Raw genomic sequence first — 18,017 nt, 5'->3', positions numbered from 1 at the left:
CGATCACCAAGACAACTTTCACCCACCCTTCTCAAAGGCTTCAGGCTTGCTAGCTGTAGCTGCACAGCACCGCCGGAAGCCAATGAGGGAGAGTGGGCAACTGAAGTGTCTTGGGAGCTCAAATCCAGAACACATTGACACACACAAAACACACACACACTCCTAGCAAGCAAGACTTGGCTTGTTCAACCCCCCCTCAAGTGCTCCTAAGCTGACTTCAAGCATCCCATATTGGGGGACTTGAGATGGTCCCAGCTCAGAAGCCCTTGAGGGAGAGTGAGCAACCAATGCCTTGAAGATACTCCAGTTCTCTCATTGGTATTGACTTGCTTGGTAGATAGTATTGGACAATAAGTCCTTTATATAAGCCCCAAAAAAGGAGGTAACGACGGATGTGGAGAAAACATTAGGCCATTTGGTGGGGTCTACATATCTTTGGCACTTGACATTTTGTGCCAAACCAGATCCTAATGCTTCCTAAAAAAGTCATATCCTAGAATAAAGATAAGAGTACTGTTGATCATAAACAGTCAAACACAAGTTGTTTAGTTGCTCTGTATTATTGAAGCCAATATGGTTGGCCCTTGAGAACCATGACAAGGCAATTATCTTTATATATATATATAATGAAAAAATTACATTCACCTTTCTTAAAATTTGTACAAATTATACACAAATAAATTATATACAAGTAAATCGTTCAGCGTTTATTATTTTAGCCTCCTGAGATTTGGTGTCCGTTCAACAACACTTCTAATGTTTTCTTTCCAACACATTTGATGACCAAATTTGATAAAATGACAATTTTATTCGTATAAAACACATTATAATATATTAAGGTCATTACGTACTAACTTTTCACACTCAAATCTCTTTTTGGTTCTCGACAACATATTTAGGGGAGATTAAAGTAATAAGTTGAACGATCTACGTAATTTGATCAAATCTCATAAGAGGTAATTTACACTATTACTACTGCTGCTGCTGCTATTATTATTATTATTATTATTAGGGTTAGGCAAGAAACATTCTTACTATATACAAAAGGTGCAGAAAACCCCTTCCTGTTCTTTTTTTTTTTTTTTTGAGCAAAAAATCCCTTACTGTTTTTTTTTGGGTGCAAATTGCCCCTAATGGAAAAAGCCCTCTTCACGCCGGCACCCTTGTTCATCTTCTTCACGGCCATTAGAAGCCATTAGAGGAGAGGCATACAAGCTCCGAGAAAATAATCAACCACCGCTTCTAAGTATTGGACTGATGAGGATGTCTTTCTTACAGAGCTAAATCCTTACCAGTACCACCCTTCAACTTTACCTGGTTAGTATCAATTTTGTTATTACATTCTTGATTGTTTTATACTATTTATCTTTCCACAATCTCTCTCTGTATATGTATATAATTATATATATAATTGTGGTCTCTCTCCAATATCTAATTTAAAATTAGACTTCCTATTTGAACTTTTGTTTTCCTGATTAAATAAGATTTTACTTCATTTTGTGATCAATAGGCTGATTTGAAGGTGTTAGAATCATGCCCTGAAGTTTTGATCTCATTTCCAGGGAGTACATTTAAACTCTCTGCATTGTGAAGCTCTTCATTTCAGTGGAACAAGTGCAATCATTTGTATGTTTACATTTTATATGGATTTTAAGAAGGTGAAAACTTAAATTTACCATGGGATTGTATAGAACTCATAATTGATTAAGCAATCTGAGTTTGTTTGGTCAATTATTTTCTCAGAGCTTGTATGCCTCTCCTCTAATGGCGGTGAAGAAGATACACAAGGGTGCCCCCGGTGAAGAAGATTTATATTATTATTATTATTATTATTATTATTAGATATATATATATATATATATTGTCAAAATGGCTGATTAGGGGGCCAATTTGCACCCAAAAAAATAGTAGGAGATTTTTTTACCAAATAAAAAAAAAAAGAAACAAATAGAGATTTTTTACACATTTTGTGTATAATGAGTGTGTTTCTTACACGTAACCCTTATTATTATTTAACGAAAAGAAAAGGAAGGGGCTTAGATGCTTAGGCATCTCAATCATATCCAATGCTACAAGAATGTTTATGCAGAAATAATTTCACTTTGACATTCCTCAAATCCAACTTTAAAAAATTCACTTTATATCTGTACCAAAAAGCAAATGGCATATCTTACCAATATAGAATAATGGGATCTCCACAACCTTTCAATTTTTTGGCATACTAATTTTTAACCTTTTCCTTCATGCATGATTATCCCGTGTGCTCAAATGGTATTGAATGAAAACAAACAAAATCCATGTCGTATAGCTGGATGAATGTGTATCCATTATTCTCCAGCTGTATCGAATGTAAAATAATCTCTTCCAATTTTGGTGATTCTTGACTAACTAGTGAAGGGAGATTTGAATACGGGTACACCGCACTCGAACTCGAATAACGAGTATTCCTTGCTTATGTGATGAATTTTTGTGCCAAGAGAGAGACCAGCAAATAAGTCTCCACTGACATAGTGCCAATGTCCAAATTAGTCCTATATTTGGGAAATGCCTCATTTACCTACTTTTTTCAAATTCTGTCATACTAGTTTGAAACTTTTGTGAGTATTGTCAGTGCATTAGAGTCAACCTAAAATTTGCAAAATAGTTGGAATAGTGGACAAAAAATTATAGGGCGAATTGTAAAAAAAAATCCCTCGACTTTCATCCATTTATAAAAAATCTCTTATGAATATCTTTACCAATTAACTCCTCTCAATTATCATGAGTGGGTCATTTTAATTAATTTCTTTTAGAGTGATTGTGTGAAGAAAAAAAAAATCGGACAAAATTACCCTTAACATAAAATATCCATAATTGTGTAATAAAAATTTTAGACAAAATTACTCTTAAAATCAAAACAATACATTAGTATTACTAAAGTACCCACCACTCACTTTTTATTTTTATTTTTCTTCCCTTTTTTAACTGCATAAAACACTAAAAAAATATCTATAGAATAAATAAATAATTGAAGATAGTCCAAAAAAATATTTGTTATTCAAGTGAAATATCTTTTGACTAAAAAAAATAAAAATAAAAAACAAGCGTGAAATTTTTTTTTTTTTGTCGGGTGGGGGGGGGGTTGTTTTGATATTATGGTAGATACCACTGGATTTTTTTTTGGGTATGCTATATTCATAATTTTTTATAATTGTATAAATTTCTACGATCCTTCGTATATATGTCTCTTTCTTTATCTTATTTTATAAAAAAATCATAGTTCAAGTTTTTTTTTTTTTTTTGACCAAAATCAATTTAAGTTTGACATTTGATAAATAACTACCATATTACTATATATATTCCAAATGCAAGAACATTTCGAAAGAAAAAATCAAAGGCCTCGTTTCATAATAAGAGGCCTCGTTTTAGTATTTTATGCAGTTAAAAAAATAAAAATAAAGTGAGTAGTTGGTACTTTAATAATACTAATATATTGTTTTGATTTTAAGGATAATTTCATCCGAAAATTTTATCACACAATCACTTTAACAGAAGTTAGTTAAAATGACCCCCCTCATGATAATTGAGAGGGGTTAATTACTTAAAATATTCATAAGGAGTTTTTTACAAACGGGTGAAAGTTGAGGGGAGTTTTTTGCAATTCGCCCAAAATTATAATGTTACAGTCTATAGTTGATTTAGATGTCTAAACCTTATTAATGCAGTTGTTTCTCTAATATACTTCATCTACTTCTAAGCTACCCATCAAACAATGATGTGCTTGTGCAACTCGGGCGGGTTCAACCCGGTCCAACTTGAACCCTAGCCTCTAGCTCAATGCCGTCTAGAGCTCTCACCAGCCACCACCACCACTGATCATTTTCACTGGCCACAGATCTTGTTGCCATCTAGAGCTCTCACTGGCACCGCCGATCATCTTCGTTGGCCAAAAATCATCTTCATGTATCACTGCCATCTTCAGACTTCAACCTATTGCCAAAAATATTAAGATTTGTTAATTTATCTCTTACTATTTACTGATTTTCTGAGTGTACAATTTTCAGTGATCATGTGAAGATTTCACTGATCTTCTTGAGTATTGCAAACATAAGCAAAAAGGAATTCAATATTACATATGAAAAGAGAAATTTTCTAGTTAGTTTTTTGTTTATGCATTTCTTTGATTACTCCGAGTGCCTCTCCAAAATCTTATCATATAAAGAAACCAAAGTCATAAACTTTTTTCGTTGATATTATTTATTATTTGAAAACGCATCCAACTTGGTGCAAACTAGACCAACCCGCCCAAACTGACTTGGATAATATATAGGGCCCATAGTGCAAGTTGGGCTTGGGTTGACCCCTCAACTCATCGATATATGGTGTTATCTTCACAATCCAATTTTCTTCCCTAATATTATAAAAAAATCCAATTCAAACTTCCCAAACCTCTCACAAGTCCCTGCAGGCCTCACTAGAAGTGGCAAAGAGTCCGAATTCAACTCTCCATCATTTTTCTTTTTGCACTCACAATATACTTATTTTAAAAAAAACTGACACTATTTTTCTTCAAAAAATACTCAAGCATACACTCCCCACTTTTGAGAAACATTTTCTTGTTTAATTTATTAAAAAATTCATTTGAAGTGCAAATATAAAAAAGTAATAATAATAATAATAATAATAATAATAATAAAAGAGTTCGAATATGGTTCTCCCAAAATAAATAAAAAAATGAAAATTTTGGGCTGGGCCTGTAGCCTGTGCTTTACCCTGGGAAAAAAGCCCAAACTCAACAGTGACACTTAAATCCAAGTCCAGCTCAATCTAATCCAAATGCGCAAAAGGCATTCGGCCCAGACCAATTTACCACGCGCGCGAATATATTGGTTTTCTCAATATTTGGCGCGTAAACTAGTGAATTAAGAAATTAGAGGATTACATGGATAAAAGCTTCAACTCAATAAGACTCATTTTTTAGGGTTTCTGATCGATCAGTGAGGAATGGCCTCTTCACGTCCCTTGAAGCGTAGACGTAAGAACCAGAACGAACATGATGATGAAGTTGAAGAAGCAAAAGAGAAGAAGAAGCCTTCACCTGTGGTGGTCTTCGCTCACGGTGCCGGTGCCCCTTCATCTTCCGATTGGATGATTAGGTACCCTGTTCTTCTCTCTCTCTCTCTCTCTCTCTACACACATATGTGTGTGTAAATGTATACATATATCCTCTAATTAAATAACCTAACTAGATAGATACCTGAATTGCATAAATTTCAAATTTGAGCTTAAAGATTGGTTTTTTAGACTAATTTTTAGTAGCATAGAATTTTTTTTTTTTTTTTTCCCCACTGGTTTGATACTGTTTTGTTCTGCGTTAAGGTCTATTATTTGTTTAGTTTGGTGGAGTGTTTTCTGACAATTTTGACTTCTAAATGTGATAAGAACTTTAGAACTCAAACATTATACAAATGTGTGTGTATTTGTTTCTTTTTCTTCCCATACAAGTTCTAGTCAACCACACTTTAGCATTATGATTCATTCTTGGTGGAGCATCCCTTCTTAAACAGTGTGTATATATTGTGGTAAATGAAGTAGCAGAATATTGAGACAAAGATAAGAACACATTGGGAACCAAACCTTACTGCAAAGAAAGGAAAACCCAATAACTGCTAAAGGATTATCTTATAGCAAATTACTAAATTAGTACAAATTCTTCTATATATATATATATATATATATATATATATTGAGAACTGACCAAAAATCATGAATTTTGACTTTCCTTAAAATCGGAGACAAAACAGAGTTGGAATCAACCCTGAAAAAAATAAAAATTAAAAAAAAAGCTACCAAAAGTGAAAAATAAATTTTTTTTTTTTTTTAAAAAAGAAAAGAAAAAAGAAAAAAGAAAAGAAAACCTAAAAACTGCAACCACATAAAGTGGCTTCAGATATCTTGAAGAAAACTGGCCACATCGTATAGCTAGTCTTGGAGCTTTCCAGAAGGCCTGAAACACTTTTTGAATCAAAAGTTATGGCCATTTGAAGTTTTTCCCTAAAAACTACACAACATGACTGGCCTCTTGGGCTTATGTTCACCCATCCACTCTAAAGACTCTTCTGCCATCTGTTACTAACAGCAAACTATAGAGTTATGGGCTTGTGAAAATAAAGCTAAGAAGCAGAAAATGGGAAAGAGGAAAAAGAACTGTAAATGTAACAGAAAGATTGTGTTATAAAACTTAAGTTTTTAACAAGCATTAACATACACCAATTAATTAAATCATATGCCCGTATGGTGATACAAAGTCCCCCTGAAATCATGTATACAAGCAAGTATATGTCTATACTTTTTTTTTTTTTTTTTTTTTTTTGATAAGTAAGTAAATGTCTATACTTATTATCGGCGAATAATTTCTATACATGATTCTGGTAATGAAACTTGATTTGGCTGGATTGGTCATTGGTGTATTATATACATGATTTTGTTTCCTACTGAAAAATGATTAGCACCCTTCTTGATCCTCTATTCTTTAGTTGTGGGGCATTGAAGTGATAAATGGTCAAACTATATGTTTGTAGATGTTATTGTTGATTGTCTACTTGTGGAATTGTAATTATTGGTGATTTGAAACACAGGAAAGGGAAAGAAACAACTACAATAACTGAAGCTATTCAGAAAAAGTTCATCTGTCATAAAAAAATTCGAACATGAAAAACCATCTGCGGTATGATTTACATAAAGTTCCTATAAAAGCTCACATTTCTACTTTTTATTCAGATGGAAGGAAATGTTGGCCAAGGCATTGGACGCTGTTGAAATAGTAACTTTTGATTACCCATGTGAGTTTATTTGTTAATCAAATGCTTTATTTTGCTTTCTTTTGGTATAATATTGGTTTCTGAAGCTGATTGGAGAACTGATATTCTAATGATTTATGACGCTCATTAAAGTTTGTGATTTACATAATGCGTTCATTCAAAGGGTTATCTGATTTTTGATATGACTGATTGAATAAAGGCCATTACCATTGCTTGTCCCCACTACGTGAGGTGCTGGGATGGGTGGAGTGGAGGCAAAGTGAACCTTTTACATTATTTTACACAAAGTGGCTGCTCTCTGACATGTACTTTCCATGCTAGTCAGTTCGAGTTTGACCATTTCACCTAGAAATGATCCCTATATGACTGACTGAATGATATATGAAAATTAAACTTATGAGCCTCATCGGACTTTGGAGTTCTTGTCACTGCTGTGGACTACAAATAGGCAAAGTTAACCTTTTACATTATTTTACACAAAGTGGCTGCTCTCTGACTTGTACTTTCCATGCTAGTCAGCTCAAGTTTGACCATTTCACCTAGAAATGACCCTATATGACTGACTGAATGATATATGAAATTAAACTTATGAGCCTCTTCGGACTTTGGAGTGCTTGTCACTGCTGTGGACTACAAATTTTAATGGATTTCTCTTTGGCAGACATTTCTGGTGGGAAGCGCAGGGCTCCTCCCAAGGCAGAAAAGTTAGTTGAGTTTCACTCAGAGATTGTCAGAAAAACTGCTGCTACTTATCCTGGTCATCCACTTGTTTTGGTTGGAAAGTCCATGGGTTCAAGGTAATGATAGTCACTATATTTTTCCAAGGAAGAACGCATGCATGCTGTGGAAGAGCTTAGTCTGCTTATACTTTACTAAAGAGTCTCTGTTTCTATGATACTTCTTCTTTTGATTGAAAGTTGAATTGATCATAACCTAAAATAGTGTTTATGATATCTGTCAAGGTTCATGAGAAAAAATATTGTTTTGGAATTTTGTGGAAGTCAAGGCCTGCTATACTCAAACTCAAAATTTGGACAGAACTTGGAACCTTGTGAAATTTAGTTTCTTTAATATGTGTGTGTGTGTGTGTGTGTTATTTTGTTGGGTTAAATTTTTATAGGTTTCCATTTTTGTTTCAGATGAAGTAGTCCATTGCCTGTTGTTACTTCTCTGAAAGGAATCAACATGAAATGGGCTTATATACACAGTTATAAGTTATGCATCCATCTGAAGCAATATTAACAATTTTGGAGCATACCTGCAAAAATATAAATAATAAATTAAAGATTAAAAAAAATGGATTACAAATATAAGATACGCTTCAAACAAAAAAAATTAATAATCCTTGCAAAAGTTTACTTCTCTATTAATTTTTAATTTATCTTTTTTTTGTGTATGTAGGGTCAGTTGCATGGTGGCCGGTGAGAAAGACATTGATGCTTCAGTGGTAGTTTGCTTGGGGTATCCACTAAAGGTTTGCCATTATACAGGGATCTCACTTTATGTTATAATGATTTTGCTGTCTTTGCGCCAAGTTTTGGCCTTCGGTACATATAAAATGCTTTAGAATGATTTTTATTTTGTTGCATGTTACAAAGAATTGATTTGATGGTGGATCCACATTTTTTTTTTTTCCACCTAGTCTGCATGTATTTCTTAGATATCCCTGTCAGCATTTGATATCTACTCTGTTGTAGAAGTGCTATGATAACTAATAAGAACTCGTATCTGGGTCATGTAAATAAAAGTGAGAATTAGCTCACTAAAAGTGCTTGCATAATGTTGGCTGGGCTATATTGTGATGTAGATTCCAAAAAAACAAAACAAAAATCTAAACTGTTTCCAATTATCTTTGGTTTTCATATTGCTGTTCAAGTTGGTAGTATAGTCTGGATAACTTTGCAACAAGATGGGTGACAATACCATATTGATTATTGCATAAATCAGTGTGTAAAATATATATATATATATATATATATTTGTAGCATTATTTCTTGCTACATCTGCTTGCTTGTCCTAAGGAAACCCACAGCTAGTGAGGTTACTTCCAAATTTTGCTTAGCACATTTTTGTCTCAGGTCTTTGATTAGTAAAGGTAGTTTTCTTTTATATATATATATATATATATATATATATATATATATTGGTTAGTGAACTATTCCGACGAAACACCCGTTGGGCTCATGTCTACAACATAAACCTTGGATATCCGCAATCAACCGAGAATCATGGATATCGCTTAAACTAGGACTTGGACTTGAGATCTCAAGGTAGTAACTGAGACCCTACCATCTGAGCAACCCTGACAGGTTTAATTTTCTTTTATACCTGTTACCTTATAATGCCCAGGTCAAGGTTGAAAAATTAATTAAAACTGTAATACACGGAGTATAGGAAGTTAGTAACTAAAAAAACTTCTTTATGCTTTGCCAAATGTTGCTTAATGATGAGAAATTTGTGGTGGGGTACAGTCAACCATTTCTGATTAGAAATATGACGTACCATGATAGTGCTAAACAACTTGTTATTATATGCCAATCAGCATTTGTGTTGGCATTGAAGGCATGCCTCCAAGCCTTCATGGGCTGGTAGGTCTCTTGGCTTGAGAACGCCTCGCCTCCCCGTGAGATTGGTGGTGTACAATATGTTTGACAAGTTGTATAAAGGAAATGGCAATTACGATTCATTGCTTCTATTAACAAAACTATCTTTCTTGACCCAGTTGCATACTATTTCAGGGCATGAATGGAACAGTGCGAGATGAGACATTGTTGCAGCTTACTGTACCTATTATGTTTGTTCAGGTAAAAACACCTACTTATATTATTCATTAAGAAACTAAGTAAATTAGACAATATACCAACAGGTATGAACACAATGGCTAAGCATGCTTTGACATTACTTAATACCAATTGGGTAGTCTGATGGCACTTTGATCATAGAGTTCAAGCATTCATGCAAATTTAAGTTTGAAGATATGATAATGGTTTCAGGAATTTTTGACCTGAGGTTTTACATTTGGTTTACCATTCTGATTTCATTTTACTTCAAGTGCAATGGTCATTTTGTGTTTTTCTGGCTTCGTAGTACTCATAAGTGCACTATGTATTAATTGCACTCTTAAGTTATCCTTTTCTTTTGCTTGTGCTGATTATCATGTGATGATCTTGTTTCATGAAGGGTAGCAAAGATGGGCTGTGTCCACTAGATAAGCTGGAAGCTGTTCAGAAGAGGATGAAAATTATTAATGCATTGCATGTGATTGAAGGTGGCGACCACTCATTTAAGATTGGGAAGAAGCATCTGCAGTCAAAGGGGTCCACCCAAGAAGAAGCTGAAGATCACGCTGTTAAGGCCATTGCAGGGTTTGTTTCCAGGTCTATAGCAAAAAGGTGACACCTCTACTGCACAAGTGCTTTTGCATGTTGTATCAAACGGGTCTTAATGTGTATATTTTGTCTTATTTTGGTGTTTCTGGGCTAACATCTTTCTGCCTTCTGTGCCTTTTGTGTTGCATATGTCTTGTAAAGATTGCTCAAGTTTGTAATCTGAAACATCTTAGTCATTGAGGATGGAGCATTAGATCACTATGCTTGGTTAAAATTTTGTACCAAATAAGTGTGGTTTTAGATCATCTAATTGTGGCCTTCCCTATAACATTTGTTTGCCCTAGTTTTTTCCCTCCAAAACTCTCTTATGATGTGCCTTATGACTGTTAACTTTCTCCAGGTGTCTTTGTGGTAACAACAATTCAAATTAATTATAAACAATAGGAAATTTCCTTTAAATGCAGGGAAGGGACTATCGATATATAGTTTGTCTGTCTGTCATGCATGATCACTCCCTTCTGGCCTTCTCAATGCCAAACTTATACTATTTTGTTCATAACACAGGTGGTACAAAAGAGGATTATCATTTATTCTTATATGGTATACAACATATTTGTAGAATCAATCAATTTTCTACTAAACAATAGCCATATGTCATAGATAATTATAGCTTATTTTTACTTATAGTCTTGGTTGGCAGCTTTATTCCTCTCATTTCCATGTAGCTGAACCTTCACAATGCTTCTCCTCAGTCCTGCATACACAAAACATGAAATTCAGAACACAGTAATTTGCAAGACAAGAGTTGTGTCTTTTAGAAGCTTATTAGGCCATGTGAGAAACTTTGTCAAAAAGATGTTAAGAGAGCCTCATATACTGTACAGAAGATTAATTACTTTGTATTCGTGTCCTACTTGTTTTTAGAATTATAAGTTCATAAGACATGTCTTTGCCTTCTCACGGACAGCATTCGCCGTCACTACTGCTGCTGCTGCCATCGCTACTTTTGCCTTCCTTGCTCTTTTTGTTCTTCTTGTGTTTCTCCTTCTTCTTATGATCAGACAGCCTGGGAATGCAATTCCCTTCCTTCTTTTTCTTCTCAGTAGTGGAAGTATGGTGTGTGTGATGTTCTTGGTGTTTATGCTCAGTGAACAGCTTGCGTGCCGAGTTCGCCATCTCTTTCACTTTGTTGCAGAGCTTGTGTTCATTATCCCCATGAAGGGTCTCACTGGAGGGTTTGGGATGATGGTTGGTTTGATTGGCTGGTTTTTGACACTGCATTGAGGCCATGGAGTTGAAACTACAAGTGATTCTTTTGGTTTTGGGGATTGTTTGGGAGTGGAAAGAATTGTCTGGAAAATTTATACACAAAGGAGTTAGTGCATCTCCTTACACTTCCATTGCATAAGAATCTCCTTTTCCAGCTATAAAGTACCTTTTGCATTCTTTCTGATGGAATTTTTTTATGTTGATTTTCAACCGATCATGGTGCGCAATTGTTCCTTCTTTCTTTCTTTTGGATTATGACCGTCCACTTGGGGCTGTTTAGAGGGGCTTCCTGTACCCTCAGAAAAAGTCCGTTTCACAAAAAAGTAGTTTTATTTATTATTTCCATTCGAACTCGAATCCTATGCTGTAATCCCCCGTTGTATAGGTGTTGTATACTTTTCAACCCATTATATTTACTTTCAATATATTATATCTGTTTTTTAACACATTACAATTGACAAATGTAAATGTGTCGAAAATAGAGTGGTGGGAACATTTGAAATTCATTTGTGAATGGTTACACTAAAAAAGTATCCCAGACGGCCCATGATTTAAGTGCCCAGGTCCAAGCTCGCTGGCCTTTGAGAAGTCAAATACTAAGTCAAAATTAATGTAGGATGATGCTGATTTTGGTAGCGAGTGGGCCAAATTTTGGGTCTCTATTTAGCCCTCAATTGGGCCTTCAAAAGGCTGATTTTGGGTAAATGTTTAGTAATCACAGTGCTCGGGTTTGTTTTATTTTTTTTGAAAAGACATTACTCATATTATAACTTAAATAAGTGTAACTTAATAAAGATATATAACATATGACCTATAATTTTTGCAAGCCTTGATGGGCCAGGCCAAGCCTTGGGTTGGTTTTAGGCCTTTGGCCCAAATTGAATTTCTATTAATTTTTTGGGTTAATTGGAAAAAAAATATTTTCCTTTGAACTATTATTTTTATTTTTTATTTTTTCATATTGCCCTAATACTTGTTTTCTAGCATATCACTCACCTAATAGTATGTAATTTCTTTTTTAATGGCCTGTTTGACTAATGATTTTGTTTTGTGTTTTTTACTTTTGTTAGTGTACTGTAGCAAACTAAAAGTACGAAGCATGTTTAGCAATGTTTGTTATCATTTGAATAGTACCGAAACGCTTCTAAAATTGAGGTCAAAATCGAAAGTATCAAAATGATATTTTTGTTTGTTTCTGCACTGTTCAATAAAAATAAATAAAAAATAAAAAATCTTTTTAAATTAGCATTTTTAACTAGTTATTCAATTTTTTAAACTTGTAATACTTTTTACCAAATATGCTTTCACGCTTTTGTTTTCAAAAATTTTGTAACAAATTTACGTTACCAAACAAGTTTCGAAATAATATTAAACACACTCTAAAGCAGAAAAATTGTTTCTGTTTTAAATTCGTAAATATTATATGTATTGGTTCTTTATCCATGATTTAAAAAAAAATAAAGTAAAAAAATTAAAGTAAACTAGAAAGAGGGGGACTCGGAACACTGACCTATCAAGACAATTTGATCAAGAAAGGGTAGAAATGTATTAATGTGAAAGAGATGTGGTAGGGCTATGATTACATCACATAGTCGTCACAAATCTAGAAGGATAAGTAGGTTTGGTGGCCACTTGCTCCTTTGGATCAGATTAAAGTGCCAACAACACACACATCCTCTTCACTCTCCCAAACAAAAACCAATTTATTTTCCACAAAAACACGGTTACACATTGATTGATTATTGAAAAGAGCGAGACGTTCTGATTTTGTCACCATTGCAATTAACAACAAAAATCATGTCAGTCCCCATCTGTTTTGAAGGAACCCAAAAATAAATAAATAGATAATAATAATAAAATAAAAATCATCAAAAGTCCTGATTTGGTTTGAAATTTTCAAACTACAATCTCTATACTATTTGATCTTGTCATGGAATACGTTTGGTAAGCCGTTTTATTTTTGAATAATATATAAACAGTGTTTTTGTTGTAAAAATATCTTGAAAAAAAAATCAAAAGTATGTTTGGAAACGATATTTTACTGTGAAAATATCGGAGTGTTTTAGCACTGTGTATGATTTTGGATCATGAACAGTTGTCAAAATAAGAAAAAATATTTTTTTGATATTTTAGTTTTGAGTCACTGTTCATGAAGTGTTTTAACACTGTGTAAAATAAAACAAAGCCGTATCAAACATGCTTTTGTTATCAAAATCGACACTATAACAGCCCAAAAACAAAAATAATAGAAACAAAACGCATGCCGAACGGGAAATTATGCAACTAATAAACTTTAAATATAAAAAAAGTGTCATTATCCAATGTGATCCAGATTAATCGAAAATTACTCGGTGTGACCTAGATTGATCGAAAATTATGAGAAAAAAGTAAACGCTTAATTCTCACACAAACACTTAAAAAAAATATTATTCCCTCATTCTTAACCTAACTCATTTTAACTAGAACAATATAGATGTGTGAAAATATTTTATTTCTGAAGTCTTCCCTGTTAACTGTTTTAAAGTTTTTTATTAAAATAAATAAATAAATAAATAGATAAATAAGATTCAAAAGTCCAAGTTTTTAGAAGTAAACATTTTTCGTATCTAAACAATTTTGTCACTTCAATTGAGATGCTGTGCTACTGATTCTCCAGATCCGTGTGAAGTAGACAACCCCCTTCACTTGGACTGAAAATATAAATATCCATGTCACATACGTACGCATTGTTGGTCTTCTTTATTTAATATTTAATTTTTTAAAATCATTTTTAATTACGATAAATTTTTGCCTACCTTCTCTTTTCAGAAAAATAATTCTTTCTCTACATCGGTCTCCTTAAACAATTCTTTCTCTACATCGTCTACTTTCTTTTTTTTTCTTTTTTGGATAGTTAAGCAAACACGCGCACACATCTTTGCCCACATCGACGCTCGAACTCCTCCCCTCTTATTATGTGCTCTAACTTTATCATGGAGAAAATGCATATAGTATTGAAATCTTATTATGTGTTAAATTGAGTTAGGCTCTCAATAGTATTTTTTTTTTTTCTTTTTTATTTTATGTTCTGATAAATTAGAAGAGTAAGACTCGAAAAATGTAAGAAAAAAGAAAAAGTGAACAAAGTTAAATTTGACCGGACGAATGTCAATTTTAAGGTGCCACCGTGCTTCTAGACTAAAACTTTTAAGGTGCCACCGTGCTTCTAGACTAAAACTTAGAATCTAAATTAAATTATATAAGAAATGAGGATGGTGGAATGGGTTTGGCGAATTTTCATGAACTGAGTATATATTCTTAAAACATAATGTTACTTTTAGTTATTTTAATACGAGTAACGATACTTAAGACTATTTCATATATTAAATAATTTAGGGTTAATTTTATTGACATTTTTTTCTATTTGACCAAATATTATCTTCAAACATCTTTTAAAATTAACTATCACTTAGACACTAATCTCTTTTTTATTTTTTCCGTTAAAAATGTACAAAATGACAATTTTTAATCTATTTAATTCAAAATATCAAAAGCCTGAAATAATCAAATTGCCCTCATTTGTTACTCTGTCACCCCCAAAACTCTTCATCTCACTCTTTTCTCCTGAAATATATATATATAAAGAATATTTTTAAAAAGTATTTATAAATTTATAATTATAATTTAGTTGGTTTTAAAAAATTATTATAAATTTGGTTTTAAAAAATAATTATAATTTGGTTGGTTTTAAAAATGGGATATATATATATATATAAAGAATAATTTTAAATTAATATAATGAAGGTCAAAGGATATTCAAGTCATTTCAACCATTATTCAAATCATCAGATAGTTAGAAAAATAGCAATATCATTTTACATACAAAAATGTATCTAACACACTTTTAAATTAACTTTGGGAGTGTAAGTGAAAAATGGAGCAAACATTTGTAATGCAAGTGATAGTTATTTTTTAAAGATGATTCAATATGATATTTGGCCAAGTCTAATGGGGTGTCAATGAAATTAACCCAATAATCTAACTTAATTAATTACATGTCTTAAAGTAAAAATAATTGGTTTTTAAAAATATATCTAAGAGTTAAAAATAATTTGGTCTAGCTATTCGCTTTGAAAATCATTTTTCTTTTATATATAAATAAGTGTAAATTAGACAAATTTCCTTTATGATTTGTCAAAATTAAATGGACTTTTTCTATGATTTGCGAAATTATAAGCAACTTCCCTGAAAATGAAACTAACCTACACGGACCTCCCACTTAGAGATAGACCCTCAAATGTACTAACGGACCTGTTTAATTTATTGAAATGCTCTCAATACTGAAGTATCCATTTATATGTGTGTATATATATTATATACATAAGTTATGTAAAACAATACCTGATGAACTTTGATCGGAAAATCAAGTTGGCTTCCATATATACTGGCCCAATTCTCTTTCTAACAGAACAAAACATGAGATTCATCATTATTAATTTACTTCCAATCACTCTCAGATATATCTATATTACACAATCAGTAGTTATATGATGCATATCTAATTTATTTAACTTTTGTTGCTGGTTGGACTTGTAGATCATATAAAGTTACTCATAAAGCAACATTCTGTAATAGTTAATTAAATTACAATTGTAATTGTTAATATACTTTCAACGGTTTTTTTTTTTTTTGGTAAGGCAAGAATGTTATGTTAGAAGTTAGAGGCACGGAGGTTCGAAACCGGACTCCCAAGGATAACGAGAGACAACCCAACCACTGGTAGGGACGAAGCCTATTAAGGATAAGGGGCACGTGCCCCCCTAGATTTTCTCCCTTTCTTATATTCTATATATATTTTATATTAATATAGATGTTTTTTTAATGAGAATATGGAAAGTCCCCCCTTGAAAAAAGTTTTTAGCTCCGTCCTGACCACTGGATTGGATTACGAAGGCATATGCAACCACTCTCAATTAGGGTTGGCAACTTTATGTAATTGTTAATTCAATTCATATTAAATTTTATTATGTGTGGATATAATTGTGGCTGAGCAATATTCATATTAAATTCTTAGAAGATGAGAGAAAAGGAATTGTAATCACAAAACATGGGTACTAACAAGTCAGTCATTAAGCATGGTACCTATATAAAGAGAAAATTGAACTGTTTAGCACATGGGTTTTCATGTAACAAGTTTTCAACCCAAATTATTTTTTTTCCTCTCTTCTTTCATTACTAATCCTCCAACTCTAGCTATGAATGTTGGCCACCCAAACCAACTACTTAGCCAAAGAGACAATAATAGAACTGGTATCTTCAACCCAAATTTTACATTTGTACTAAATAAAATCATCTATTTTGGCAAAGGGTTGTTTTAAATAAATAATATGAAATGTTTTTATAAACTTTCACCTGAATTATAGTACTTTTGCATAATTTTTAGTATATTACTTCACACATTTATTATATTTTGAATTCTTATACATCTCTATGAATTGCCTTATAATTTTATTCCAATGGTTTTCATATAACAAATATCCATCACAAATTATTTTTATCCCTACTTACATGGATCAAAGAGATGAATCAGATCTCGACATTTCTAAATTTCTAAATTAACAGTAGGAAATACTTTTACAAAATTTCACCCGCATTTTAGCAGTTTTGCAAAAAAAAATTTATGATACTTCACAAATTTTAATATTTGTGTTCTTATGCATATGCAATGAGTGTCTTATGATTTTATTAGAATGATGAACTCAATTGATGTGCAAATGCTCTATTTTTTCCTCTCTTTTTTTCCTCTCTGTTATGTCTGTTCGAAAACACTTGAATTTCGTTCTCGACTTTATTGGTGTTTCCAGGTGCCGAAGAGGTGGAGAAACAAGTAGTTAATTCACGAAGAACGGCTTTGAATTCCAAGCCATGGCTGCCTCTGCCCATAGGATTTTAGATAATTTTGTAATACAGAGGATTTTAGAACGAAAGGAATTTAAAAAGTTTTGTTTTCCGAATTTCAAACTAGTTTTGGTGTATTATACAGGTGGGTTTAAATCATATATATGTAGTATATAGTATTATATGTGAACTTATGCAACGGAAGATTTAGAGAGTTTTGTATTTTTAGAAACAGATTGGTGTCTTTCTAACTTTACTTATTTTAGCAATTAATCGATTAATTACATGCAAGATAAAATAAAGCAAAGTAATAGAGTTAAAGATGACACCAGGATTTTTAGCGAGGAAACCTCAATTGGTAAAATAGACCAACTGTTTGCGCAGAAAAAACCTCATGGACTGTGCAGTCCAAAGTAAACAGATCTACTATGTTTGAAATAAAGTATAATGGATTTTAACCCAGGCTCACACCCTATCATTTTACTAAACACCAATCGCTGACAATCATCTGGCTTTGCGACGTCCCGTCCAACAATACTTGACCTCAAGCTTACTCTTGATCTCTGTAGAAGGATTACTGGTAGATCAAATAATACTCCTCGAATGCTTTGACCCTTTCAAAGTGGGATCATTTTTACCTCTGTTCTTTAATATCTGAATTTGTAGAAGAAGTAATAGATTGGCTTTTTTTATCGTTGTAGATGCAAGACTTTAATCATGATTAGGATTTGAACAATACTCT

General features: G+C 32.6%; 1 protein-coding gene and 1 long non-coding RNA gene across 3 annotated transcripts; one reads left to right on the top strand and one right to left on the bottom strand.

Moving 5' to 3' along the window:
• The first annotated feature begins 4,904 nt into the window (after window positions 1-4,904).
• On the top strand, window positions 4,905-10,439 carry LOC132284350 (uncharacterized). Its single transcript, XM_059786449.1, has 6 exons — window positions 4,905-5,135; window positions 6,760-6,821; window positions 7,462-7,597; window positions 8,202-8,274; window positions 9,539-9,604; window positions 9,981-10,439. Exons 1-6 carry the CDS (start codon window positions 4,984-4,986, stop codon window positions 10,194-10,196), a joined length of 705 nt encoding a protein of 234 aa, XP_059642432.1. The 5' UTR covers window positions 4,905-4,983; the 3' UTR covers window positions 10,197-10,439.
• A 258-nt stretch (window positions 10,440-10,697) lies between these two features.
• Window positions 10,698-11,184, bottom strand: LOC132284352 (uncharacterized). Of its 2 annotated transcripts, none has more exons than XR_009472255.1 (2): window positions 11,044-11,184; window positions 10,698-10,883 (listed from the first exon to the last, which is right to left on the bottom strand). It is a non-coding gene; the product is annotated as an uncharacterized LOC132284352 (long non-coding RNA). The 2 variants fall into 2 exon arrangements; XR_009472254.1 differs by having other exon boundaries at window positions 11,026-11,163.
• Window positions 11,185-18,017: the final 6,833 nt, after the last annotated feature.

The sequence above is a fragment of the Cornus florida genome, unplaced genomic scaffold (genome assembly GCF_030987335.1).
Source record: "Cornus florida cultivar Cherokee Brave unplaced genomic scaffold, ASM3098733v1 CherokeeBrave_3.0.0_Hap2_Chr11, whole genome shotgun sequence".
Classification (NCBI taxonomy): Eukaryota; Viridiplantae; Streptophyta; class Magnoliopsida; order Cornales; family Cornaceae; genus Cornus; species Cornus florida.
This window is presented reverse-complemented; position numbering and strand designations above follow the sequence as displayed.